Raw genomic sequence first — 26,984 nt, forward strand, 5'->3', positions numbered from 1 at the left:
AAGAACCGTCTTCTCAGCATAGGGGTGCGTCCACCTCTTCACAGATATCTTGGCCCACTCTCTGGACCCTTCAGAGACAGGGGAAAGCCCCAGGGTGGGTCTTTCCTCTGTCACTTGCTTGAGCGCTCTGCTGTGTGATCTGAATTTCCCTACTTTTAACACAATCATCATGCTGATACTGATGCAGAATTCTGCGAGCAGCTAATAGGTTGTGAAGTGCAGTGCACGTGCATATGTTGCTTTTCTGAGCTTTCTCCTGTCCCCAGACGTCTCTCTGTGTCCTAGTTCTTCACCTGCCCTCTGCACCCCCAGCGGGTACCCCTATGCTGCTTCAAGGAGACCCTCACACTGGGAGCTGTTTTCCTCCCTCGCTCCTGCCTTGCTGTCACCAGAACCTCGGTGGAAGGCTCTGTCACCCTCAGATGCTGAGTCCCAGGGCCATGTCTGGTCTAGGGCACAGAGCGGACACATGGCTCTGCTGCTGATTGCCAGCCTGTGGGAAGAAGCCTTTGGTCCTTGTTACTGACGTTGACCCCTCGAGTGTCTGTTCAGAGAGGTGAGTGGGCAGTGAGCGAGCGCTGCAGCCCCCATCCCTCTGCTCCCCTTCCAATTAGGCTCTGCCTTTCCCAGTGCGGTTCCCCACACACTGCTGTTTCTCTGCCCCTACCCTCCCAGTCTCTGCCTGTGCAGAGCCCACACTTCTCCCGCTCTTGCCTGGAGCTCCCAGATCCATAGTTTATGCTCCCCTGCCCTTGGGGGATCAGTATCTCTGCACCTGTGTAATGATTTTCTCACAGGAAGCCCTACAACACTGCCACTGTTTTCTTAAAGTTACCACATCTTTAATAAGAAAATCCCTCCCAGTGGTTTGACGTGTTCGGGGTACACTTTGGGGCGGGGAGACAACCTGATGGGTATTAGAATGAAAGGAGCATTGGATGCACCTGGAACAGCCAAGTACTAGCAGAGTGGTGCTCACACATAGCGGGCAGGAAGAAAGAATGCCCAGGTAGATTGTTCATTTAAAAAGCAAATCACCAAACAATATAGTATGATGGCTGGTATGGTATAGTATAGTATAGTATAGTATAATATATATATCACGTAGATTGACATAAAAATATTCAGAAGGCTCTAGAGCAAACTCTTGTCAGTGGTTACATCTACATGATGTACTGTATTATCTATATTTTAAAAATGTTTAACAATAAAAAATCGTCCCATAATAAAAGTCATGTTTAAATTCTAATGGTAAAAAGAATCAGCCCACCAATCCTCAACCTCTGTGATGTCTTTTCTCTGGGTTTCCCTTGTACCCCACCTGGGAAGGTTTGTTGTGAGGCATCCTTCCCTCTCCCGTAGCACTCGGGACCACCTCCTTCATAAGACGTGTCTTCACGCTGTTTTATAATCCTCTCTTTCCCTGGGCTGTGACCTTCTGCCTATCAGAGCACCCAGAATGTCCTCTTCATAGAGCTTATTATCATTGTGACTAATTAATTTCAGCAGATTCATTCTCTGTGCAGTTTGTGTTCTCCTATCTGTCTTTCCCACTGGACCGTATCAATAAGGGTAGGGACCAAATGCCAAACAGCCAGCACAGTCTGTAGAATACATAGTTGGTGCTCGAGAAACAGTTGCTAAATAAGTGAATGTGTGAAAGTATGGATGAATGAATTCAAATCAGGACTGTCTCAGAAATCCAAAGCCTGATGCCTCCGATCATCAGATGGTGTTAGACCTTCGCGGTCTCCTAGGAGTTTCGACTCGCCCAGGAAACAACAAGAGTCGGAAGCCGATGCAAAACGCAAGAGGTTTATTGAAGGCCGGTGCACCGGGGTTCCTTGGTCCTCACGCAGGAGGTCGAAGAAGGAACCCCTTTTGGGCGCGAATATGTCAGTTTTATAGGTTCCCACTTCCCCGTATGTAAATTATAGATTTGGTTGTGTTTTCCTGCTGATTGGTCCCGGCTTAGGCTCGGACCAGAGAGGGAACTTGTCCCCAGCTTCCCGATTGGTCTTTGACAGACACCTTTTTTACATTTTGTTTATCTCCCTCCTTCTCGGAAGGGGGCCGGACATCCTGGAAATTCACCCATTGTCTAAGAAGCCCCTATTGTCTGGAGAGTTCTTAATCATTAGCTGGAACAATGTCCCTCGAGTCCCACAATGGGTGTCACCAAAATGCAGAGATCCTACTCAACAGCGGGGCTCTCTGTCACTCACTGGAGTGGCACACGTGTCACCCAGATCAGAGGAGACTTTCTATCTGTCCCCCAGGAGTCTTGTTCTCTGCAAAAGCTTGAACGGAGCCCACCTGTGTGCTGTAGGAATCCAACATTCTCACAGCACCAAACTTCCCAAATACAAAATAAAAACCAAGTAGTTGAACTTCTGCATTTCCATGTCTTATTTTAATTTTAAAGATGCACAATATGATTTTTTTTTTTTAAAAAAAGGCCTATTCCTCCTCCAGACTTCTATGTCCAAAGAGATAGCAAAGCTTCTCACCTACCGTGTGCATGAGAATCACCTGGTGGGTTTACTAAAATGCTGAGCGCTGATCTCCACCCACCATTTCGGAGTCAGAAGGTCTGGGGTGAGGCCCGGGAAGCTGCCTTTCTAGAGGCTGTTCCAGGCACCAGGAGGGTCCGTGGGTCAGAGGACCCTCTGCCTGGTTGACGGGGAGGCAGCAGCCCTGCTGTGTGGCCTAGAAGAAATTGCTGCCCATTCTGAGTCTCAGGTCCCCTGCAAGTAAAAACAAAGCGGTTCTGGGCTGCCACACCTGCGGGTTGTATTGGCCTGTCCCAGCCCACGTTGGACAGCAGAGGGCAGCAGAGATCAGGAAACAGAGCAGAATCGGGAGCTCGATCACCCCACTGAACACCACGTGGACTGAATTGTCTTCCGTTCCAACAACAGCAGTCTGGCGCCTGAGTGCTCCAAAAACCACTTGCCAAACAAACTTCCTAATCCATTTGCTCTCATCTCTTTTGTGACTAGGAGAGGTGAACTGATGCCTTGCACAGAAGTTTTTTTCTGCATCGCCTTTACAGCTCTGGGAAACTGAGGCCTGGAGAGGGAAGAAAAGGCACTCTCCCACCAGTTCAGCCAGAGAAAGCAAGTCACTGTCAAATCTTCCATTGCTTTGATAACGCTTACCTTGCACCAGTGAGCAAAGGAACACACACAGTGTACACCAGGGAACTTGGTAATGACCAGCAATGTCGAGGTCAACAGCTTTTTTTTCTCTAGATGTGCTTGTGGTTATGACATTTTAAAAATGAAAGCACACAGTGTTGCTGTATTTTTGACTAGTTGGTTAGTATTGTTTGGCTGGTTCCTGGGACAGAATGAAATGTACCCATATTTCTGGTGTTGCACAAAGAGCTGTGAGCAACTGGATTTGTGTTGCTGGATTTTAGTAGATTAGGTTCAGATGGACCCAAACTTTTTCTTTTACGAATGACTAGGATCCACAGGCTCCAGAACAAATCAGAAAGTCAGTCGTAAGCGCCAGTAAGACTGGGGGTGCGGTGCTGAAGCCCACCCTGCGCAGGGGGGCCCATGGTCACATGGTGGCAGGTCAGGATGCACAGGCCTTTCACTCCATCCTGTTCTAACTTTTACATTCCCTCCTGGAAGAGAATCAGGCTAGGTGGCGCGCTGGGGGCCTCCGGACGGGGTACGCGACGGACACGGGTAGTTTCTGAGTTGGGCCCCATGAGTTTGGAGAACCCTCCGTGTGCAGCTGGAAAAGGGAGTTCCCTACAAAGATGTGACCCCAGGGCCCCCAAACATCTATTCAGAGACAGCAGATAATTCCTAGTCTGCACCTCTTCAACCAGGCTTTAAACAGAGAAATCCCGTCCCCTTGTCCACGCATGGATCCTGTGCCACGAAGGGCTCACACTTCTGAGTGCATTTGAGTCACCTGATTGGGGGCGGGCGAGGGCAAAAGACACAGCTTCCCGAGACCTTCACCCGGGACCCCGTGCATCAGGTCTGGGGGCGGCCCTAGGACCTCACGTTAAACCCAGGCTGGTCTTCTCCATCCATACCTGGAGGATCACTGAGTTGAGGTTCAGTCAGGGGGGATGCAGGAAAGGGGGCACGGACACCCCCCCCCCCATGAGGAGACTTCCTATGTTCTGGTAAATTCCTCCAAGTGTCTCCTAGTTCCCTGACATTTTGAAGGCCAGGACAAGAGTAAAAGTGGAGGCCCGTACCATGTGTTGAGTACTGTCATTAATCAAGGTAATAAGGTGTTAGATAAAATGTGTTATTTTTCTACCTTGATAAACATCTGCGTCATCTGGAAGGTGAGGTTTGAACTTAAGAATTGCAGGAGTGGCCCGTCAGAACGCGGCGGTACAGGGAGCCGGGCTGGGACACCCCCCCGGAGGTCCACCCCCAGCTCTCTCCGGGGCCACGAGGGGCCTTGCTGCACATGTGTGTGTTCCCACCAGCCCCACGTGTCCAAATCCTGTCCACGACCCCACCTCCACTGGGCTCATCCAGCCGCGCTGTCGCCCACAGGGAAAGGGACGAAGGGGGAGAGGCCGGCACCACACAGACCCGGAGCTGGTTCAGGGCTCTGCAGACTCAAGATGACCTCTGCAAGGACAGGACTCAGGATCCAGGGAAGTACCGCCTGCGCCCAGAGAATCCCGCCCGCAGACGGGATATGGCCCCAAGGGCAGAGCAGGTCCCCGTTCCTGCCTGGGTCTCAGACAGGACAGCCTCAGGGCAGCCAAGCCTGCCCTGGAAGGCCCAGGGCTCTGCACTGACCACTGTGCTTCACTCCTCAAAGGGCCGGGCTCCCAGGACCCCTCTCGGTGCAGGCGCCCATCAGACCCTGGGCTCCCATCAGCTACCAACGTAGAATGTGGACCTTCAGCTGATTCCTGCAGGCGGAAATAGAGGAAATAGGTCCAGGAGGCTACTGGGGACCTGTGGGGCTCTAAGGAGGTTGACAAAGCCATTGAGTGCCACCACCCCTGCACAGCCCTAGGAGGCTTTCAGGGGCCCCGGAAAGAGAAGGCCAGCTCCACCCGCCACTGCCAAGGAGACGTCTGGGCCTAGGAGTCTCTGTGCGCTCAGGTGTCTCCACCACGCCAAGCATGGGACCCGGGCCTCCGCCCAGGCTGGCCTGGGCTATGACAAGCTACGGGGGGACTGGCCTGCTGAAGCTACACGGGCTTTGGGTGCCCACAGCCTGACTGCGACGGCTTTCCAGGACCTCAGGGAGACCTGACAGGACTGAACAGGCTGCTTGGAGACAGGGCTGCAATTCTCCCAGAAGATTCTAGTTCATATTAAAGTGTGAAAAACACAACTTAGAAAATTCAGTCAATGGATATTTACAGAGAGTCCCTTCCCTTGGCACCATCGGACTCCTGTCCCCTGTGGCCGAGAGAAAGCCAGCTCTCCCTCCCATTTTCCCTCCCTCCTCAGGTCTCAACTGCAATTTCACCTCCTTGGGGCGCCCTTTCCAGAATGGCTGCCACCTCCAGGCCCTCTCCACCACATCCCCTCACTTAGCTCCTTCTGGACCACAGACACGTCTGTGCATTTATTTTACTCATTGCTGTATCTCTCCTTCTAGAACATAAGCCTCTGCTCCCGCCCTCAAAAGGCAAGGGCCTGATGTATCAAGATCACCCCTGTATTCCCAGTACTGCTGGCATACGAGGCTCAGAATAGTTATCAAGTGATGAATGAGGCCACGACGACTTACTGATTCATTGTCTCATCCAATAATGGGACAATGGGGCAGGCGCCTATGGGAGAAAGAGGGCGTTTGAAAGGAGGGAAGGTGTAGGTGGCGGAAGGCCCCAAGCTCTGAGGACCTGGCGTGGCTGGCTGCCAGCCCCTCTCCAGGGACGCTCTCCCATGAAAGGCAGAGAGGAAGAAAGATCAACAGAGCTCACGAACGGGGCGTCCTCCCTCATGAAGAAGGATTCAGGGCTCAACATGCTTCCTGGGGCCGGGTCTGTACAGGTAGAAGGAAGAGGCCCAGTCGCTCCCAGGAGGGGCCAGCCCGAGGCCTGGTGGTTTGCAGGAACCCTTCCTTCAGAACCTGCTTGTAGGTACTTGCTCACTGGCGCACCATGAATTGTTTTCTGGCTGCCTTGTTAGGAGATTAGGCTTTCTTTCAAAAAGATGAACAAAAAAGTCTCTAGCAAAAGGCTTGACTAGAGCTGACCCCAAGGGGGGGTGGCAGTAACTGATGGGCACTACATTTGTCTAATTAATCTTCTTGTCAAGAAGATTGCCGGTGCCAGGCCTGACATCGCCCCGCAAACTTCCCACACTGGTTCATACCCGACCGCAAAGGCCTCCTCTGACCCTGCCCTAAGTTCACCACCCACCTTCCAAAACGTTGCCCCACGCCACTGCTGGGCTGGGAATCCGCAGATGAGAACAGAGGTGCCCCACACCCACTCGCTTCGGAGGGACCCTGGGGCATCACAGCTAGAATGAAACATGGTAGAGACCTGGAAGCTTCGGGGGTTCTCCAAGCCTTAAGGAGGCTGGTTCCCAAATAGGACTCAGAGATCCTGAGCTTTTTCTTTAGATTAAACTTTGGGGGGTTTAGTTCTGCTGGGCAGATCGCTGCTGTTGGGCTGGGTTGCCCCAAGCAGCAAAGGTGCAAAATCAAATGCCTTTAGGGTCTAGACAGGATGTAAATGAATCAGGGCTTTAGAAACTGGGGCAGCGTGGTGGTCAGAGGGTAAAAACTGGTCCTGCACAGGAGTCAGACTTTTTCAGACTGTGCAGGTTTTAGGCTAAATTGGGCCCCCTGGTGGCCATTTCCTACCTCTGCATAAGACTTTGTAACACCAAATTCCACATCTTCCAGGCCTTCCCCGACAGTCCCACCTGATTCAGGCCCTCTCTTCTTATCGTATTGTCAGAATCACCCTGTTGATTTCTTTCAAAGCATTCAGCACCGTCTATACTCACCCTGTTTACGTATTTATTGTCTGCTCACCTACCAGGCTTCTTAACCAAGGGTTCTGTGCATAAAATCCAGGAGGTCCCTGAACTTGCCTAGGGAAGAATTTACATCATTAGTCTCGCTAACCTCGAAGTGAAATGTAACATTTTTTTCAATTATGAATATAGGCAACACGTCACAGTGTATTAGTGGCTGTGACTTTGTCACCAACAGAGATCACAGCTATTTTCATATTACATTGCAGCTGATACCTTTTTCTTGATATCATTTGTGCCCATCACTATTTTGAAAAAATGGTAGTTAACATACTGGTCTGTAGCTCTTGTTACATCATGTATTAACAAAGAACATGACTATTTCACAATTAAAAGGAGCCCAGGGGCTTCATCTGACTGGCAAAGACACCTAGCGTGCTCTAAGCCTTCACTTTATTCCTTTCTGTATCATCTGGAGCCGCCTCAGGTCCTGGCAATAGCAGGTGTTCATTACATGTTTGCGAACTGACTTCCTGAATGAACCATAAAACGAATGAATACTAGCAGAAGCCTTAATATAACCTTGCCCGGGTTCAGGGACCCATGCATCCCCGAAGGTGCGAAGGTTTCCGGGAGGCTTTATCACCGGTGCTCTTCTCTGTGACAAACCTGCTGCTACTACCACGACAGGCTGGGTGCCTTGCTTCCCACACTATTTCAGGGCGGACCAAGGAGTCCTCGCCAAGTAGGACCCCATCGGGCCATTCCCTTTGCTGTTGCAGCCACACAGGCCGCCCGCGCCCAGAGCTGGAGCCCAGGGCATGTCCCCAAAGGGTGTGGCCGTCCTTCCCCAACCACCGTGATCGCCCAACTCACTCTGGTCCCGGAGAAGGTGGGAGCCGACGGCCCCAGCCGCGCTGCCCAATATGGCCACACGATGGCGCTGTGGGCCCGGCCGCGGAGCCTCCGCGCATCCAGCCCCCGCGCGCGCTCACGCCAGACCCCCCGGACGGGAAATCAGGATTCGGTTCCCAGCTCCGAGCGACCGCGGGGCTCCAACCCTGGGAAGGGCGCTCGCGGGTCGCCTCCGGCGTCGCAGCAGCCCAGCAAAGGTTAATCACTTACGCATCAGTTGCCCATCAGTTACCCATCAGTTCCATGGGGCTGGAAATCATCCCCAAGGCGGGAGGCGTGGGAACTCAGGGCGCCCGGGGCCGGGCAGGGCAAGAGGGGCCAGAGGAGCCAGAGGGGCAGGGTTCTCGCTGCCCTTGGGGTGAAACCCCAGGAACCAGGCTTTGAGAGCCTCTAATTCGCTGTATACACCCTGTGTCCACAGAGGGACCAGAGCGTATAGGTCAATTGCCCTGTTATGAGAGCCCAATGGACTTGAGTTCCAAGTACCATCCCTGCCTTTCTGCCTCCCTTTTCTCTTTTGCATTATGGTGATAATAATAGTCCCGACCAGTAGTAGGATTGAAGGAGAGGATGCTGGAAAAGGCTTGCTCAGAACAGCGCCCTGTGCTCAAGCACACTGGGAAGTCGACTGATGCTCGTCATCCTTTAACTCGGGCCCGCGAGTCTCCGGTCGTCATCCGCAGAAGAGGTCCAGTGTCCTCTCTAGTTTGTTGTTTATTTGAATGAAAGGGGTGCAGAGCTCACACACCTCGCCTGGCACACCCCGAATAGCCAAAGACTTAACCTTTCCATTGTTCTGGAGAGTGTACTGTGTGCCGGGACGCTGACCAAGACATCCTGCTGCCTCTCTAATTACGGTCACCCCCAGGTCCTAGAGGTGTGTGCCAGGAAGCTGGGGCCTCACTGTGTCAGGGTGTCCCGTGATCTCGAGAGAACTTGGGTGGTAGGGGTTAGGGCTTTCAGGAGGAAGGTGATGAACGTTCATCCCAAATCCTTTTTTTTTTTTAAATTTCTTTGGAGTATAGTTGCTTTACAACGTTGTTAGTTTCTGCTTTACAGCAAAGTGGATCAGCTATATGTATACACATATCCCCTCTTTTTTGGATTTCCTTCCCATTTAGGTCACCACAGAGCACTGAGTAGAGTTCCCTGTGCTATATAGTAGGTTCTCATTAGTTATCTATTTTATACATAGTAGTGTATATGTGTCAATCCCAATCTCTCAATTCATCCCACCCGCTCTTTTCCCCCTTGGTGTGCATACGTTTGTTCTCTACATCTGTGTCTCTGTTTCATCTGTACCATTTTTCTAGATTCCACATATAGATCCAAATCCTTTTTAATCAGGAAGATTCAATCTTGGAAAACCAGCTTCTGGTCAGAAGGAGGGTGTTTAGGAGAGCCAAGGGGGCTCAGCTGAAAACCAGGCAACCCTGAGACAACCTTGTTCCTGCCACCGTCCAGGATCTGTCCCTGTGCCGCGTCCACAACCCCTTGGGCCTGTCCCTGTGTGTCCAGTAACTGGGGCATGCAGGCCCGAGCCTGGCCCTCTCTGACTCAGCCAGGGACCAGGGTATCCATAATTAAGAGACACACGTCAAGAATGTAAATTCCTGTGGTTCGAAGCCTAGGAAGGGTTCATTCGTTGCCTCAGGACAATTACAGGCTGAGGGAGTCTGAAAGAGGCAGTGTTACTGTTTAAAGTGTTATCAGTTTAATGAACTGCTTATGAAGTGTTAAATGCATGCAAGTGTGAAGCAGCATCTGGGCTTATATTTTATTTGTAGACTTCAAATTGGGCACTGGTTGTTTTGAAAATGCCAATTAATGGTGTAAAATCAGAATTTCTAATGGGGAGGCAGGTGATCGTTTTGTAATATCTCCCTAAACTATCTCGAAAGGCATCTAAAACACCACCCCCAAACTCCACCCCCCCACCCAGACACATTCGCATACAAACAAAGCAACAACAAAGACTTAAAAGATTTTTTTTTAATTAAAGACGCAGGAATTTGCTCTGTTCAGCCTTGTTGCACGATTTGGTGTGTTTTTGCTGGAGGAAAAAATGGAGAGTTTAAAATCAGAGATGCCGTCAACACAGATTTCCCAGAAGTGGTTCTAGGAAATTTGTCATCTCTACCCGCCTCTTCCAGGCCAGAAAATAGACAGTCTACAGGAATACTTACTGTGCTTTCAGGAGAAAAATTTCCAAGCTACCCCCTGAAGCAATGAAGTTGGATATGGAGCAAATGGAAACATTGTGAAATTACTTATTTTCTTCCAAAATTTGTATTTTTCTTCCTTATTTCCTGTAAAATCAGTGCCACTCATTAGCAAACATATTTTTGCATTATATCCTCAGCAGAATTTTCTCTCTGTGACTGGATTCCAAATTAAACTTTCAAGTTTCCAGGAAAAATGTAACAAATGTCTAAATCGGTCAGAAGTTAAACTAATGAGGGAAAGGGGGGGGAACCCACATCTTTTTTCTTCTCTTGTACTGCTGTTGCTTTTTATCTGCTTCACACTTTGGGCCTGCTTTTATTCCTGGGATCTTGAAAGGACCATTCACAAAGCAAGAAGGCTCAGGAAAAACAGGAAGGTGTCTGAATTTAGAGCTATTGAAAAGTTCTGACAAATGCTGGTTTCAGGAAAATAAAGGCGGTTGGAGGGTTTCATCGCAAGATTTGGATGGGGCTGTCTAGAACCAGTGGCGCTGCGTTAGAGCTGGGAGGGTGTCCAGTCTGGAAGCCTCATTTCACAGATGGTGCGGCAGAATTCCCGAGAGACTGCAGCACACCCCAAAATAATTTAGTGATAAAAGTTACAAGTAGAGCCTTCCCCCTTGCCAGTGTTGTTGTTTTTTTTTTTTGCGGTACGCGGGCCTCTCACTGTTGTGGCTTCTCCCGTTGCGGAGCACAGGCTCCGGACGCGCAGGCTCAGCGGCCATGGCTCACGGGCCCAGCCGCTCCGCGGCACGTGGGATCTTCCCGGACCGGGGCACGAACCCGTGCCCCCTGCATCGGCAGGCGGACCCTCAACCACTGCGCCACCAGGGAAGCCCTTGCCAGTGTTCTTTAATGAGGAACTACTAGTTTCCTTTGTGGGTGTCTCTCTGCTAAATTTCAGTGAAGACATTGCTAAATCCAAGTTGTTGCTTTCTAGCAACAATAGGCAAATGACACTCTTAAAAACAACAACAACCACTTTTTATTTTATATTGGAGTATAGTTGGTTAACAATGTTGTGTTAGTTTCAGGTGTACAGCAAAGGGATTCAGTTATACATATACATGTATCTATTCTTTTTCAAATTCTTTTCCCATTTAGGTCATTACAGAATATTGAGAAGAGTTCCATGTGCTATACAGTAGGCTCTTAATAGGAAAAAGGTGACTACATATATTAGTTTCCTATCAAGGTGGCCCAGCAAGGCCCAAGCTCTGTCTTCGTCCTGCCCTTGTCTGCTTTTCCATTCTACAGCAAAAGGTCCGGATGAGCAGGAAAAAATCAAAAGAGTAGGATCCTGGGTGAAAGTTATAAAACTGACTATTATCGTAAGACAACGGGGGCTACTCAGGTCAACAGGAGTCCTATTCAGACGAGGCCTGCAGTAGCCAGGAACGCTCCTTCTCGGGAAATTTTGGTAGCTTGATCCAGCCCAGAATATTTTGAGAAAGAAATACATTGAAAGTATTACACTGTTGAGGGAAAAGAAGAAAAACAAAGATGTTATAAAACTTCAATAGGCAAATCAAACCATCAGCATATGGATGGGTATAACAGAATGTCTCAAACACAGACCCTAATAGAGATAAAAAATTAGTACGTGGTAAAGATCCGTGAGGAAAGGGAGATTAGTCAATAAAGGATGTTAGGACCCAACCATGTGGAAAATATTAAAGATAATCCCTAGCTCTCCCCATATACCAAAATAAATTCCACATGCACTTAACAGTTATATGCAAAAATAACATAGAAATAGAAGACATGGGGAAATTTCAGATCTTGAGAGAAGAATTTTATAGCTATAAAAGCTTAGACATAGGTTAAAAAGTAAAAGATTATTGGGTTTGACCACAGAAACATTAAAACTTCTAGGCATCAGTAACACTGGAAAGGTGTCTGTGATAAGTATCACACAGAATCTTATTTTTATGTGAAAGGCTATTGCAAAACAATGAGAAAAGTGCTAACATAACCATATTAAAATGGACCAAGAACACGAGTAAAGAAAAGAAATACAAATGTTCAACAAACATGTAAAATACTCATATACATTAATCAAAAATGTAAATCAAACCAATAGTGAAAATTCATTTTGCCCATTAATTTGCTGTAGCACAGACACTCTTTCACATTTCTGGTCAGAGTTCACACTGATAGAAACTTTCTTAAAACAATAATATTAATCAAGAGTCTTAAAAATGGCCATATCCTTTCATCATGCTCTCCTACTTCTACGAATGCTCTCCTGTCAGATGAGAACACAAAGACTTCCTCACAAGGTTTTCCACTTCTGGAGTAGCTCAAAAGTTTTGGGAGATGGGCTCTACATCTGTTACAGTTGTTAGCATCCAAATGATGGAATATTATGTAGCCATTCTTATCATTTTTTTTTAGGGAAATGCCCATGATGTAACGCTAAGGGAAGGACTTTGGACGTGAAACCTGTACATACTGTATATGTTAAAAGACTGAAAACAAAAACCTAAAGTTTTCAGATGGGATAGTGGGGATAGGGTGTGGTTTATTTTCTCCTTTTATGAGTGTGGTTTCTTTCCCCACAGTAAAATAGATTAATTTATGATAGAAAACAAGTTGTTGAAAATAGCATGACCTTCTTTGTCTGAACCCCTCATGCAGACTCGGATGGTCGGAGATGGATGTTTTCCCCAAGTGGTGGTGGCCAGGGTTGGGGACAGTGTGATGGGGGGAGTGGAGGCACATTTCATCCCTGCAAGTGTGGCCATCTCTCACAAAGCAGACCCAGCATTCCCAAAGCTTCTTGTATATAAGTTTCTTCTGCACTTGGCAAATCCCTCAGGACAGGCATTCCCAGCCTAGCTGGGGAAGAAGAGTCTTCAGAACCCCAAAGAGCTATGGCCTCACTAGCCCACCACCATCGGCATATCTGTCCCTTAGAAGGGGAAGATACTGTCAAATTAGGGGTCCTTTAGGGTTGGTTAGAGGTTTCAGTTCTCTGTGTACCATGAAGCCAAAAGGGCTTTATTCTCTATCTTGGCCAAAGGCCGGCACAGATAAGCTCCACAAATCCCAGTACCATCTGGCTCTGGGCTCCATCACGTAAACCGGGGAAGGAACTTTAAAACACACCCAGCAGCTCCAGTTGGGGCTGCAGAGCTGTCCTCTTTTAGGGTCTGCTCTAGCACTGGATAGGGGCTGGCTGAGCCCCTCGTTTGCATCTCTTCCCAACTCAATAGTCACCACATTGGTAGCTTAAGGTTGGCCATTGTAGGAGTGTTTATAGCATGGAAATAGACAGTACAAATTAGGATTTTTTTCTTTTTTCTGGAGAGCCCAGAATTACCACTGGCTATGCTTAATTCAACAATGATTTTATTCTCTGTCACAGTTTGTGTGTGACAGGAAATGAGGAAGGGCTGGCTTGATGGTTGTGGGTCTCTTGTGCGCAGAGAGCAGCCGGAGGCTAGCTGGAGATCTCCCGCACCTCATAGCCATGTGCTTTCTCCATGTGGGGGGTTTGGGCTTCTTCGCAGCATGGAAGCTTCAGAGCCATCAGAATGCTTACGTGGTGGGTCAAGGTCCTGGGGAGACTGTTCAACTCACTGCCTTTTATGACCTCACGCTGAAGTCGGACAGCATCGCTTCCATGCATTCTCTTGCTCACTAGTGAGTCGGAAGCTCACCTAGTTTCAAGGGGAGGGAACTAGACTCTACCTGTTGGTGGGTGGGTGTTAAGTTTCTCAAAAGCATATAGAATGAGAAATATCATTAGAAATATTGTTTTTGGAAAATATAATCTGTCGTAACGTTTTAAAATACACGTGGGGGTTTGCCTTCAGAGGCTACAGAGCATTTTTCTAGATAGTCACTGGGCATTGCTCTTCTTCCTCTGTTGAGTGTGTATTTAATTTCTGAGGATACACAAAAGGTATTGAAAGCCAACTCTAGTAAACAAGGCAGACAACTCTCTTGGATAATAATAATAACAGAAAAGGAGAAGTCACAGTAGAAATGCACTCAGCTTTCATATGAGTCCTTACCTGGGGCCTGAAGACATTTGCAAAAGAGGATGCCACAGCCCTTCTCATCTCCATCTCAGAAATGAGTATACAACCTTCTAAAGGGACTGCTTTGAAGGGCAAATTCTTCCAGGCTAAATATTACAAAAAGTGGCATGTCTTACTACAAAACCTGTCTCATTGCTGTACAGCACACTGTACTTTTCTTTTCATCAAAGTATTTAACGTTGCGCCAGGCACATGATAGGGACAAAGTAAATACCTGGGTGATAGATTTACGTTCCAGAGCAAAAATAAGCCAGCCCCTGGTTCCACCAGGTCCTTAGGTGCTAGTTATAATTGGCCAACTGTGAAAAAGAGAAGCTGACTCTTTCTCTTCAAAACCTCTTAAATAAAATCTAATATGTTCAGACTGGAGGACTTGGGTATAAATAAAAATGTACATTTCTCTAGATATATACTCTTGAGTTATCTCTTTCCAAAGTCCACAAATCTGTGGACCTATTTCCTCTCATCCTTGTCGGAGGGGATCAGAGGGGCTGGAGGAGTAGATGGTGCCTCAGGTACTGGTCCAGGTGTCTTCATGGCCTGGAAGGCAGACTCAGCTGGAACAGTTGGCTTATTTCTCCTCAGGCCATTAAGTTTCCTCTTTTAGTTCTCAGACCCCACTTGACTAATTACTCCTTAGCCATCAAATACTTATTAAGGTCCTCACCTGTTCTGTCACCAGGACAGGATACCCATGAAAGTCCTTATGCATCTGTGCTTTCCGTTAATAGGAGCTTAGAATTTCCGATGCATCCCCACCAAAGACTAAGGAAAGGACTCAGAATACTTTTCAGTAGGACCTGATTGTAGGCATGTGGGTGCTTCCATGCGATGGCAGAGACATTTCTTCTCACCACGTATCACGTGCCCTGCCGTGTTTCCCAGTCCCCTTGCAGGTAGGTGGGTCCATGTGACTAGTTCTAGCCAATGCTTACTGGGGTTCCATCCGTGAGACCCTCACTGAAGACATTGTCTCTATACTGGGAAGCCATGTGCCTAGCTTAAAACCATGAATTCAAGAAAAGGGCAACAGCAGATATCAGGGTATACAATTTGCAGTCTGTGTCTCAAGTACTTGAAAAAGTGCCTGGTACGTAGTGAGCAGACAATGAAAGTAGACTAATATTCTTAGCAAAAGTCTGCCTCGGGCGATGGAGCTGCTCTGCTTCAAGCACATCAAAGACCTCACCTTCATGCTCAGAATAGTTTACTTTTGTTCTCAGGTTGTGTTCAGTATACAGACTGTCCTTCTGTTTCTACAGATTAGCAAAAACAATTTCAAAATAAAAAGAGCAAAAGCAGGTGTGGGAATAGACTGAATCTTATGTTCCCTGGGAGAGAAAATAGCTGCACCCAAATGATACCAAAAGCATTGGTGCAGCAAGGTGGCCGGGGGAGCCCTCAGGGGAAATGGCTCCTCCAGGGGAAGGGAGGGTTTTGGATAGCCATACCCACGTGAAATGAAAACGAGAATTCTTTGGTCCTTCTCTATGACATATTGGGCACAGGGAGGCATGTCACCTGGTTTCTTTTCCCCCAGCTTATGGGTGAAGGCGGAGGGAAGGAGAAGAAATAGGAAAGAAGACAGACAAGGCTGGTCGAAAGCCTGGGACCCAGGGGAGGAGGAACTGCTACTCCCAAGGCTTTGGTTGCCATGGTTGCAAGTGAGCAGCTGCTCCTCCTCCACCCCAGGTTTGCATGACAAGTGAGGGGGAGGCCAGTGTTGTCTTAACCTTTTCCATCTCTGACACTCTGGTTACCTTGCTGAAAGGGGAGGCAATAGAGGGGCTCTTTGCTCCAGCTCAGTCAGCTTCTCATAGAGGCTTCACCTTGCAAATGTTGCCATATGTGTGTCCCTTGTGTTCTAAACTTGCAGTTCTCAAAGTGTGGCCCCAGGACCCCTGGGGTTCCCCAAGAAACCTTCAGAAGATCTACTAGGTTAAAACTACTTTCATAATAATTCTAAGATGTTATTTGTCTTTTTCGCCCTTGTTCCCTCATAGGTATATAGTGGAGTTTTCCAGAGGTTGTATGTTGTGTAATGTTGCACTGGAGTGAATACAGGAGCAATGGTGAGAATCTACCTGTCTTCTGTTAACCGAGATCTTAAAGAGATTTGCAAAACTGTAAAGCAATGCCACTCTCCTAGGCTGAAATTTTTGTTTTGGAGAGTATCATCGTTTTTCCTAAAAATGTGTTATGTGTGACTATGTAGTGGGATTATTACATTATTTTAAATGAATTAATAAATAAATATTTAAAATGTTTCATAGTTTTAATTTCAAATATGGGAAATGTCAATAGATACAACTCAAAGTCAACAAAAGCTCTTTGGGGTCTTCGGTGATTTTCAAGGTTAAAGAGGGTTCCGAGGCCAAGGAGTTTGAGAATCATAGCTTTCAACAGTAGGACGTTCACACTCCTAGCGTCTGCGTACACACCCGTGTGACTTAAAAGTCTATTGTGTCCATTATGCTCCAATATAAAATAAAAATTAAAATCAATAAATAAAACCACCATGAAATTAAAAAAAAAATTGTCCGTTGTGACTAAATATCCTTTCCTACCTCCAGGTCAGAATTTGGCAAACTTTTCTGCAAAGCATCAGAGAGAGTAAATATTTTAGGCTTTGTGGGCTGTACAGTCTCTGTAGCAACTACTCCACTCGGCCGCAGGGTCACAAAGTCAGCCAACAATGGTCAGGAATGAATGGGAGCGGCTATGTTCCAGTGACGTTATTTACGGACACTGAAATTTGAGCTCTGTATAATCCTCACGTGTCACAAAATATTATTCTTCTGCAAATATGTTTCTTCTTCCCCATACATAGATTTATAAATCAGATTACATCCTTGTTTCTGACTTTTTCATTCTGGAAATGGGATGATGCGGGCAGCATCCCCACTGTGCTCAGTGCCATTGATGGCCTTCAAATTCAGTGTGTGATGAAGGTCAAGGGTGTGACCTGGGGCTTGCTTCCGAGAGGGTATGTGGAAGCTGGGTGCTTGTGCCTCAGACAGACTCCTGTAAAGAGCCAGCCAAAAGCGGGGGTGGGGGAGCATACAGGTTAAAGAAAGAGGAAGCAGAAAAGTTCATTATGCTGAACTGGGGTCCAAATTGTATAAGCACCTCTGTCTTTTTTGCCCACTCATTCAACGCACACTGTATTTAATGAGTGCTTACTATGAACCAGGGACTGTAAGGGTTAAAATATCCAAAATTTGCATCCTATTTTTCCATAGAGATTTCTGGAACACATTGGGGAATGTTTTTTTGTGAATTTGCAAACAGGGAATCCATGAATAAGGAGAATAGACTCATGTCAATGTATTGTTAGTACCTGAAAAGATCTCAGGATAAAACTGGTCCACTCATTCTGGAAGGGAGCTGGGCCATGTGTCTCTAAAAGCTTTAACTCTGAGAGTTCGACTTCTGAGAATTATCCAGAGAAAATCATCAGGCAAGTGAGTGAATCTTTATGTGCAAGGATGCTCACTGAAGAGTTGTTTATAATATAAGGGAATACTATGTGGTCATGAACAATAATGAATTAGATGAATATTTGTTAATATGAAAAGAAGTTCATGAAATGCTGTCAAGTAAAAATGTAGCCAAACAATACGTATAACCATGTACAAATAAAAATTTTGTGTGAATAAATATATTCCATTTATGATGTGTGATATAGACATATCCAGTTTATTATATAGATATATTGAGTTTATGGGTAGAGAAAACTCTGGAAGGATATATATAAGGACCTTATATATAAGGTCCCATGTCTGAGAGTTTGGACTGTAGATGAATTTCATTTTGTTCCTTGTACTTCTCAGTGTTCTCCAAATTTGTTTACAATGAGACAGCTACCTTTATCACTTAGAAATGTGTTATTTTTATAATGATCATTTTGGGGTGCTTACTCTCTGCCCGGCACTGGGCTAAGTTCCTTAACTCTTGACTCCTTATTAAAATTTTACGAAACAAGAGTTGTTTACATTTTATAATTTGTAATAAAAATAGAAAAAGTCTCAAGATCCCTTAGCTTCATTCCACAGATTTGGAAGGCTCTGGAAGGCCGGCTCCCTCTGACACGTCTTTGCTGCTACTCTGGGAACTAAAATCAGAGTCTCTGGCCCCAGTCCCCACTGCTCAGAAAAGTGCTGAGGCCTGAGTCTTCCCAGCCAGGACAGAATTCCTAGGGCTTGGCCACGGGGACAGGGCAAACAGATTCAGGCAGGAATTTTGTCTGTCTCCTTCTTTGTTTTTAAAAGAAACAGGCACTGCCTAAGCTAGGTCGAGCCCGGTATTATTTGGTTTTCCTCAGAGGCGCGCAAAGATGCGCTGCTGCCTTTTGGTTCTGTGGGGCTGTCTAGGTAGCAGCAAGGTCTGGGAGAGCCTGTGCTCGGAGCCCAGACCTGAGTCAGTTGTCAGCAGGGCCCATTACTACGAGGGATGAAGTTAACCGATGTAAGCGCATCGGCCTGAGAGCTTCTGCCGGCGATTTATCCTTTGGAGCACGGCTGTATTCTCAACCTGGATTTTTCTAACAGTTAACAAATCAAAAATGACCAAAGATGATAACGGGGACCAAGTTCAGGCTGCAGCCCTTTCTGCAGGCACCCTTCCCTACCCAGTACCAGTCTCCGTAGTGTTGCTTGACCAATCCTTAGCTTTCTAGCTTTTTCTTTATACTCTACTTCTGATGAACTGCAGAGTCTTCTGGACTGGAGGCCAGAGGACTTGGATGCAAGTTCCGCTCTGCCACATTCTGCCTGCATGACATTGAATTAAGTCACACATTCTGCCTGCATGACATTGAATTAAGTCACTAACTCTTTCTGGTCCTCAGTCTACCCATTTGAAAAATTAGGTCTAAAAATTAGGTCATGTTTCGATTTGCTGATGGTTTAAAAAAAAAATACAGGTTGGAGGGCTTCCCTGGTGGCGCAGTGGTTGGGAGTCCGCCTGCCGATGTAGGGGACCCGGCTTCGTGCCCTGGTCCGGGAGGATCCCACATGCCGTGGAGCGGCTGGGCCCGTGAGCCGTGGCCACTGAGCCTGCGCGTCCGGAGCCTGTGCCCCGCAACGGGAGAGGCCACAATAGTGAGAGGCCCGCGTACCGCAAAAAAAAAAAAAAAAAAAAAAAAATACCGGTTGGAGGATACAGCAATTAGATCACGTCGTTGTAGAGACTGGCTTCTCCTCCTGCCCACCGAGGTGTAGCGTCTGTGAAAGCAAACATAGCGTTTGGATTTCTGCGATGCCGAAGCAGTAGAATGAATGCACAGCTTGCTTGCCAGCATCAATGGGCTTAGCTGGGGTATTTCTGTGGGCAGGGGCGAGTGGGGGGCCTTCCAAAATTACACCACAAAGGGGTCCCCTGACCTACATGAAAGAAGTCAGCACCCCCTGGGGCCGGTCAATCGGGGCTCCTCAGATCACGTGGCAGAATTAGGCACGGTTTATGGTTCTTTTCAGGGAGCTGGATTCTCTAAGAATGGTGTAAATGTCAGTTTCCTGAAAATCCATTCTAAAAGGCCTGATCAACTTCTCAATCATCTGCTCCCCCTTTTCCTCCTTGCTCTCCCAGAGCACTGGGGGTGCTTCTGAGATCAGACAGCATAATTACAAATGAACTGGGGCTCTGGGGATGGCTTACAGCTTAATTAGCTCCTGTCCCTGCACTGTCTCTGCTTCTGGGCCTCACGCTTGGGGCAGGAATCCCGACTGGTAACGAAGAATTCAGAGCAGGAGCGCCCTGGCTTGTTCACCTGCTCTCCTCGGCCCACCTGACACTCACATCCAGGCTTCACTGCAATTAGGCCCAGCCGAGGAGAGGGAAAGGCCTCTGTTTGTGCATCCGGAGCTGGGGAGGGGTGCTTGTCTGAGCCAGCCCGGAGGCAAGGAGCACCATGGAATGTGGAGTGCGCACCTGCCTGGCCCAGCCCAGGTCAGGAGGCTTCAGGCTGCAGGTGTGTTTGGGGTGGGGTGGGGGGCGCATCTGGAGGGGAGGGCAATGAAGACACCTGGGGTTAAAGGGATTCGTACTTACATAAAGGGGCTGGGAGGGAAGGGGTGGCCTGAGATAAGAGCTGCAATGGCCCCTGGGCAGCCGAGCTGCTTTATCTGCAGGAGTCAGGGCCCCTAGAAATGGCTCTGGGCTGTGCAACATCAAAAAGAAGCAACTATGCAATCACACCTGGGTGGCCCCTCTCAAAGAAGAACACAAACCCGTAAACTGATTTCTTGGTCCCGGAGGCTTTCTGAAGGTCTAAGGGTTGGGCTGTCACTGAGTTCCTAGCTCGAGGTAAATTGCTCTACCCTACAGGAGCTCACTCCCCTCGCTCCTACAAAGGAGGGAACGTGGAGGAAGAATCCTGCTTGGAGGCAGAAAAGAGAAGCTGTTAGCTGGGCAACGATGCTTGTCCAAGAAGATAACGGGAGAAGAGAGAAGTGATGCCTCCCTGCCTCTGACCACCCCCCAACACCTGCGCTCCCCAGCCAGGCGGGTCTGCAAGGGCCCTAGAGGCACTGGACTTGCCAAGACCCAGACTCTACAGAAGAATTTAAGCCACATCCCCTCCCTCAAAGAGAGGGAGTGAAAAAACAAACCCAAAATGAATACGTGTTGAATTTAATGTCTACAGGACATAACATTACACCTAAAAGTCAACCACCACTCTGCTTTAATACAGTACTTATATAACAATGTGTTCGGATATTAGCCAGGGATGTATTTTATTCTGTTCGATATAATAGGGAATAGCTTCCCCAAAAGCGAGTTCCCTGGGAGCTCGCAAAGCTCTTAACAAAGACCTACTCCACTCCCGAGAGAAGCACGAGATGGAAAATCCGTGAGCCTACCTCATCACGAAAAGGCTGAGGCCGCAAAGACCACGGCCCCTTGGCCTTGGCGGGATGCCCTGGACCAGCGCCTGACCGTCACCTCTGGGGATGAACTTCTTTGTCAAAGGGATCCTCAGCATTCACACCGTGAGGTTTCCATACACCTGCTGGTTCCGAGGAGGCCTGCTGCAGACCTGGGGCTTTTGTCAGAGTGAGCAAGAGATAACTTTCCATCTCTCTCCTCTTATCTCGAGCAGTCATCCTCTGCACCCCTGCACTACTGCCCTGAGAATGCCCTTTGTGCCTCCTTGGGCTCTGAACCAGGCTGCACTTTAGTTATATTGTTAGGGAAAGATTGCTTCTGCGCACGGGGGAAGCCGGCGCCCTGTTTGTATTTTAAACAGCCGTTGACCACCTGCCGACCGCATGCCTGGCAGGTGCTATTTTTAAGGTGTGCAGAGGCCTGCAGGGGAGACAATCATAGAACAACTGAGAAAGCTCCAGAGCAGGGGAATGAACAAGGTGTTTCAAGGCCTGGGGAACATGGGGCTTATTCTAGCTGAAGGTGGGGAGACCACACAGAGGAGGCAACTACTGGGCTCTGCCTCTGACCGTGATGGAGGTGTTCCTGGGTCCTGGCCTGAGAGCGGGTGGGAATCAAGGGGTCAGGGACAGGGATGCGGGGCAGGGGACTCAGGCTGGAGAGGTGGGTTGAGACCCAAGGGAAGGACCCCACATGCTGCCCCAGCAATTGGAAGGGTATCGCCTAGTCTAGGGAGCTACAGAAGGAATCCAGCAAGGGAACATTGCTTTGGTCTCCCTGCTGGGAGGTACAGGCTGGAAGGGAGAGGAAAGGGAGGCCTCTTCCACTGGCTGCTGTCAGCCACAGCCATAAATGGGTCACACTGCTGTGCTGTCCTTCCACTGTCCCCCGTGGCTCCCTTTGGAGCTTTTCTGCCTATTAGCAAGTGATGTTTCCATTAAAGCTCCAGCTGGGTTTGGACCTAGATGCAGAGCGCATCAGAAACCCCCAGGCCTTTCTACTCTATGTGTGGTCCAGGTACCAGCATCATTGGCCTTCCCTGGGAGCTTGTGAGAAATGCAGAACCTCAGGCCCTGCCCCAGACCCACTGGATCTGATTTCTCCAGCTCACCAGAACAATGTGACTTCCCGAGAGTTCCTAGACCAAGAGTGGCCGCTGCCTGGGGCCACGTGACCTCTAGGATGGACCCTTCCACTCCCGGGCTCAGGCCATGGAGGCCAGGGCAGGAGCAGGACCAGGATTTCCCTCCAGGTACTAAGCGAGCCTTAGCTTCAGGTTTTCGGGTTTTCAATATTCCGGGCAGGAGGCCAGCCAGAAGGGGCTCAGTCACTCTCAGGCACATGGCGTCGGGAGCACTGACAAGAAACAAAACAGGGGCTTCTCTGGTGGCGCGGTGGTTGAGAGTCCGCCTGCCGATGCAGGGAACACGGGTTCGTGCCCCGGTCCGGGAAGATCCCACATGCCGCGGAGCGGCTGGGCCCGTGAGCCATGGCCGCTGAGCCTGCGCATCCGGAGCCTGTGCTCCGCAACGGGAGAGGCCACAACAGCCTGCGTACTGCAAAAAAAAAAAAAAAGAAAAAAGAAAAGAAACAAAACAACCCGGAATGCAGGTGAGCTCATGCCAACGTGGAGCCCTGGGAACTCACGCTTGGGCACGTTGCATGTGTTCCAGTGAGTAAGCAGGCTGCACAGGTAGAGCCATGCGCCTGGACCTGTCAGCACTTACGTTACCCACGATTATCTGGATTTTCTTTCCATCTGGCCCCAGAGAAGGAGCCGCCACACAAAGAGTTGAGCAGAGCGAAGTCACTGGCCTCGCACTTGGATAGAACAGTATCCACAGATGCAAAGAATAACCAGTTTAACGTGTGAGAGTGTGTGCGTGTATATACAGGGGCGTGGGGCTGCTGAAAGACTCCGCACCTTGTCGAAGGAGAACTTGCAGAAAAGCTCTCTGCTTCTCTGCAGGTCCCAGCGTGAGAAAAATTTCTCATCTCCTTTAGGGCCTTGAGCATTTGAAAATAATAAAAAGGAAAAGTTTTGAATTAAAATTTATGGTTGAGCCTGCCTGTCTGGGAGGAGCTGGCTTAGCGGGCAAAGCTGACGCCAGCCAGGCTGCAGGGGCTGGGAGAAATTGGACACCAGCATCCTTGTAAGTGAGGGGGGACGACTCTCCCATAGACCAGCATGGTGGCCCCTCTTGGGCAGCCGTTCCCAGCTCCGGCTGCGCACCGAATGCTCCTGCAGGAGTGTTTAAAAAATGCTGAGGCCTGGGCCACACTGTACAATGAGCCCATCTGATTCTCTGAAGGTGGGGACCACTCACAGGAATATTTTTAAATCTCTTCAGTTGATTTTAATGTGACACCACGGTTGAGAACCACCAAAGTTTCCAAAACTGGTAGAAAGGGAAGGGGGGGCTCCTAGTTTCTGCTTGGGGTCAGTAGTACATGCCTCGGTGGGTACGGGAAGGATGATGTTAGCTTTCGGCTCTTTGGGAGTTTTATCCGCCTAGAGAGGGTCCAAAATCGATAGGGCTGACAAATTCACCTGCAGGGATGCGGTCAATCCAGTGGCCATCCCCACCCCTCCTTGCCTCTGGGCAGCAAGAACACTTCTGATTTCCATGTGGAAGACTTTTTCCAAGAACTTGAACATCCATGATCTTATTTTAACCTGTTACCAGTTTTCTATTGATGGTGTATTTGAACAGGTCAGCACAAATGTAGTAAACGTGCCTGAAACAACACAGACCTCTGACCTTACAGTTCTGGAGGTTGGACGTCCAATACAGGCTCACTGGGCTAAAACCAAGGTGTCACAGGGCTGTGCTCCCTCTGGAGGCCCTGTGGGGAAATCCATTCCTTCCTTTTTCCCGCTTCTAGAGGCTCCCACATTTCTTGGTTTGTGTTCTGTTCCTCAAATCACTCTGATCTCTGCTCATGTCACATCTCCTTCTCTGACTCTTTCTCTCCTGTCTCCCTCATCTAATAACCCTTGTGATTACGTTGGGCCCTCCAGGAGGGTCTTCCCATCTGAAGATCCTTAATCATATCTGCAAAGTCTCTCTTGCCATGTAAGGTCATGTTCATGGGTTCTGGGGATTAGGATGTGAACATCTTCGGAGGGCCATTATTCCATCTCCCACACCTGACAGCAGCCACGTGAATCAGAAGTGCATTATTATACCCATAGACGAGAAAACTGTCACCCACCCAGAGACAGGCAGCTCCTAGATTGTAAACGTGAAACTACATTCTTGTAACTCCCTGCCTGGTCACCACTGCATCTGGCACCTGCCTCCTAGGATAATCACCCGTCTCGATCCTCCAGCCATGGGCTTCCTTCTTCTTTCCATAAAGTCCAAGGTCCCTCCTGTCCTCCTGTGGCGTTGGTGATTCTCACACTCTGTGTCAGCTTCATGGGTGCCCAGCAACTGATACAAAATGGTGTCACAGGGAAATCCATTGCTACAACTGGGTCAGCGTGTATCACAATAGGGCCCAGGAAGTCGGGATCTCTCTCTGAATTGATGCACATGGCTCTGGGTTCTTGGATCCCCCTGAACAGGTCTGTACACACACACGTGATAGCACGTGCCTCTCCTCTATGACATTTGTCAGAATTCCACCATCATTTAGGTACTTCTATAATTAATCTTGGTCTTTCCCTCTCAACTATAAACTCCATGAGGACAGAAAACATACTTGCTTTTGCTCACCATGGCACTTAGGGGATGTTTAATAAAAATCTGTTAAATGAAGGAATATTTGCCAGCAGTCTAAGGCTTATAGAACCACTTCTTTGCCTTTTGAAAGCTATGGCTGATGATATTAATGTTCCCATCTACTGCTTTCCCTGTAGGAGAGCCAAACATCCCCATTCATTGACATGTGACCACAGGGGATACTTCCCTGCCCTGCTTCCAGACTTGGCTATGTGACTTGCTTTGGCCAATAGAATATGAATGGATATGACAGAAGCCATGCCGGAGCAGCTTTAAGGGCAGTCACATGGCTTGGCTCTGCCTCTTGTTCTTTTCCCTTTGCCAAGAGAACACTATATCCCAACTATGGGCTGCTCCCTCTCAGGACATGTCCCAGAATGAGAAGGCACATGGAGAAGGACCAGAGTGGCCACCATGCAGCTCTCAACATGAGCGAGATCGAAGCTTTCATTTCTGTAAGATTTGGGGATCTTTGTTACTGCAGCATAACTTAACAAACTCTGACAACCATGGACGTCTTTATCAGGACACATCCAGCTTTCCTTTCTCCCAAATGGAGACCACGGTTCTGCCACCTACAAGTTGCATGATCTCAAGAAAGTCACATAACATCTTTTGGCCTTAAATTTCTACACCGACATATAAAGCTTCTTCCCAACTTTACAATCAGCCGTTCTAAAGAACTAGCCTATCATTTGACACTTGACCTCTGTCCTTTGTAAATTGTCTTTGCACATTTTTGTATGGTACCAGAGAGGTCACTCCAGATTTTGAGTCCAGTAGTTATGTGTTCTTGGGCAAATTGTTTTATCTCTCTTTTACTTGTAAGTCTTCTTATCTATAAAAGGAAAATGTATCACACAGCATTGGGGTAGGTCATCTAGCTCATAATGTATAGTCAATAAATGTAAGTATCCTACGCTTTGTCTTATTTTTCTTGATCAAATCGATCTCTTTGAGGTTCACTTCTTTGCGGCTCATATGCCCTGAACCTGGTTGCTTCCACAGGAGGCGGGCTAACAAAATCCCCGGATAAAAACCCACAAAGCTGTATTCTGATGTTCATGTTCATAGCAGTGTTATTCATAACAGTCCCAAGGTGGAAACATCCAAGTATCCATCAGGTGATGAATAGATAAACAAAAGGTGGCATGTCCATACAATGAAATACTGGTTGATGTTACAACATGGATGAACCTTGAAAACATTATGCTACATGAAAGAAGAATGTCACCAATGGCCACATATTATATGTTTCTATTTATATTAAATGCCTTTAATAGGCAAGTCCAAAGAGACAGAAAGTAGATTAGAGGTTATCTAATCTGGAGGCTGGACAGGGTGGAGGGGTTACGGGGGGAGCAGGGGGTGGTAATAGCTAATGTGTTGGGGTTTTAGGGGGTGTGTGAAAATGTTTTGAAGTTAGATAGAGATGATGGTTGTGCAACTTTGTATATATACTAAAGAACATTGAATTGTATACTTAAAAAGAGTTATATAGCGTGAATTACATCTTCATATTTTTTTAAAGAAGAACCCCCAGAGGGATGAGTAGCCAGTGGTTGATGGCTCAGGTTGAAGGGCATGGCCGCATCCATGCCTCTTCTCAGCCCTCTCAGTGTTACCGGGCTTTGGTCTCCTATTATCTTTCTTCTTTTCTACTGGTGTCATATGCCCAAGCAAAGGGAAAATTCTCTTGTTGCTTAGCTCAGAGGAAATGATTGAGATTTTTCAAAGATTACTTTATTAAAAATTTTAAAAGGAGCAGAGTGGGGAATAAAAATGTAAAAGACTTCTCTGGTGGCGCAGTGGTTAAGAATCCGCCTGCCAATGCAGGGGACACGGGTTTGAGCCCTGGGTTGGGAAGATCCCACATGCCACGGAGCAACTAAGCCCGTGCGCCACAACTACTGAGCCTGCACTCTTCAGCCCGCGAGCCACAACTTCTGAGCCCGTGTGCCACAACTACTGAAGCCCGCAAGCCTAGAGCCCGCAACAAGAGAAGCCACTACAATGAGAAGCCTGCGCACTGCAATGAAGAGTAGTCCCCGCTCGCCGCAACTAGAAAAAGCCCACGCGCAGCAATGAAGACCCAACGCAGCCAAAAATAAACAAATAAATACATTTATTTAAAAAATAAATTAAACAAAAGCTTAAAAAAATGTAAATACTTAAAGTATGAAGGAGTTAAAAGGTGGAAGTGTTCTGGAGTAGAGATTCCTTGCTGTGTTATAGCCACAA

The 26,984-nt window shown here is 48.0% G+C and overlaps 1 protein-coding gene across 6 annotated transcripts in view; it reads left to right on the top strand.

Annotated features, from left to right (window-relative positions):
• The window catches only part of WDR11 (WD repeat domain 11), a 78,957-nt gene extending 61,727 nt beyond the window's left edge, over positions 1-17,230 (top strand). For 2 of the 6 annotated variants that reach the window (XM_060126734.1, XM_060126728.1), the window contains 2 exons: positions 11,183-11,244; positions 16,131-17,230. In XM_060126734.1, the coding sequence (XP_059982717.1) occupies positions 11,183-11,200 (18 nt within the window). In that variant the 3' untranslated portion in view covers positions 11,201-11,244; positions 16,131-17,230. Of the gene's footprint in view, positions 1-4,538; positions 5,254-11,182; positions 11,245-16,130 lie in introns of those variants that run through there. The other 4 variants (XR_009536172.1, XM_060126731.1, XR_009536171.1 and 1 more) reach the window with 3 other exon arrangements.
• The last annotated feature ends 9,754 nt before the right edge of the window (positions 17,231-26,984 follow it).

The sequence above is a fragment of the Lagenorhynchus albirostris genome, chromosome 16, assembly GCF_949774975.1.
Source record: "Lagenorhynchus albirostris chromosome 16, mLagAlb1.1, whole genome shotgun sequence".
Lineage (NCBI taxonomy): Eukaryota > Metazoa > Chordata > Mammalia > Artiodactyla > Delphinidae > Lagenorhynchus > Lagenorhynchus albirostris.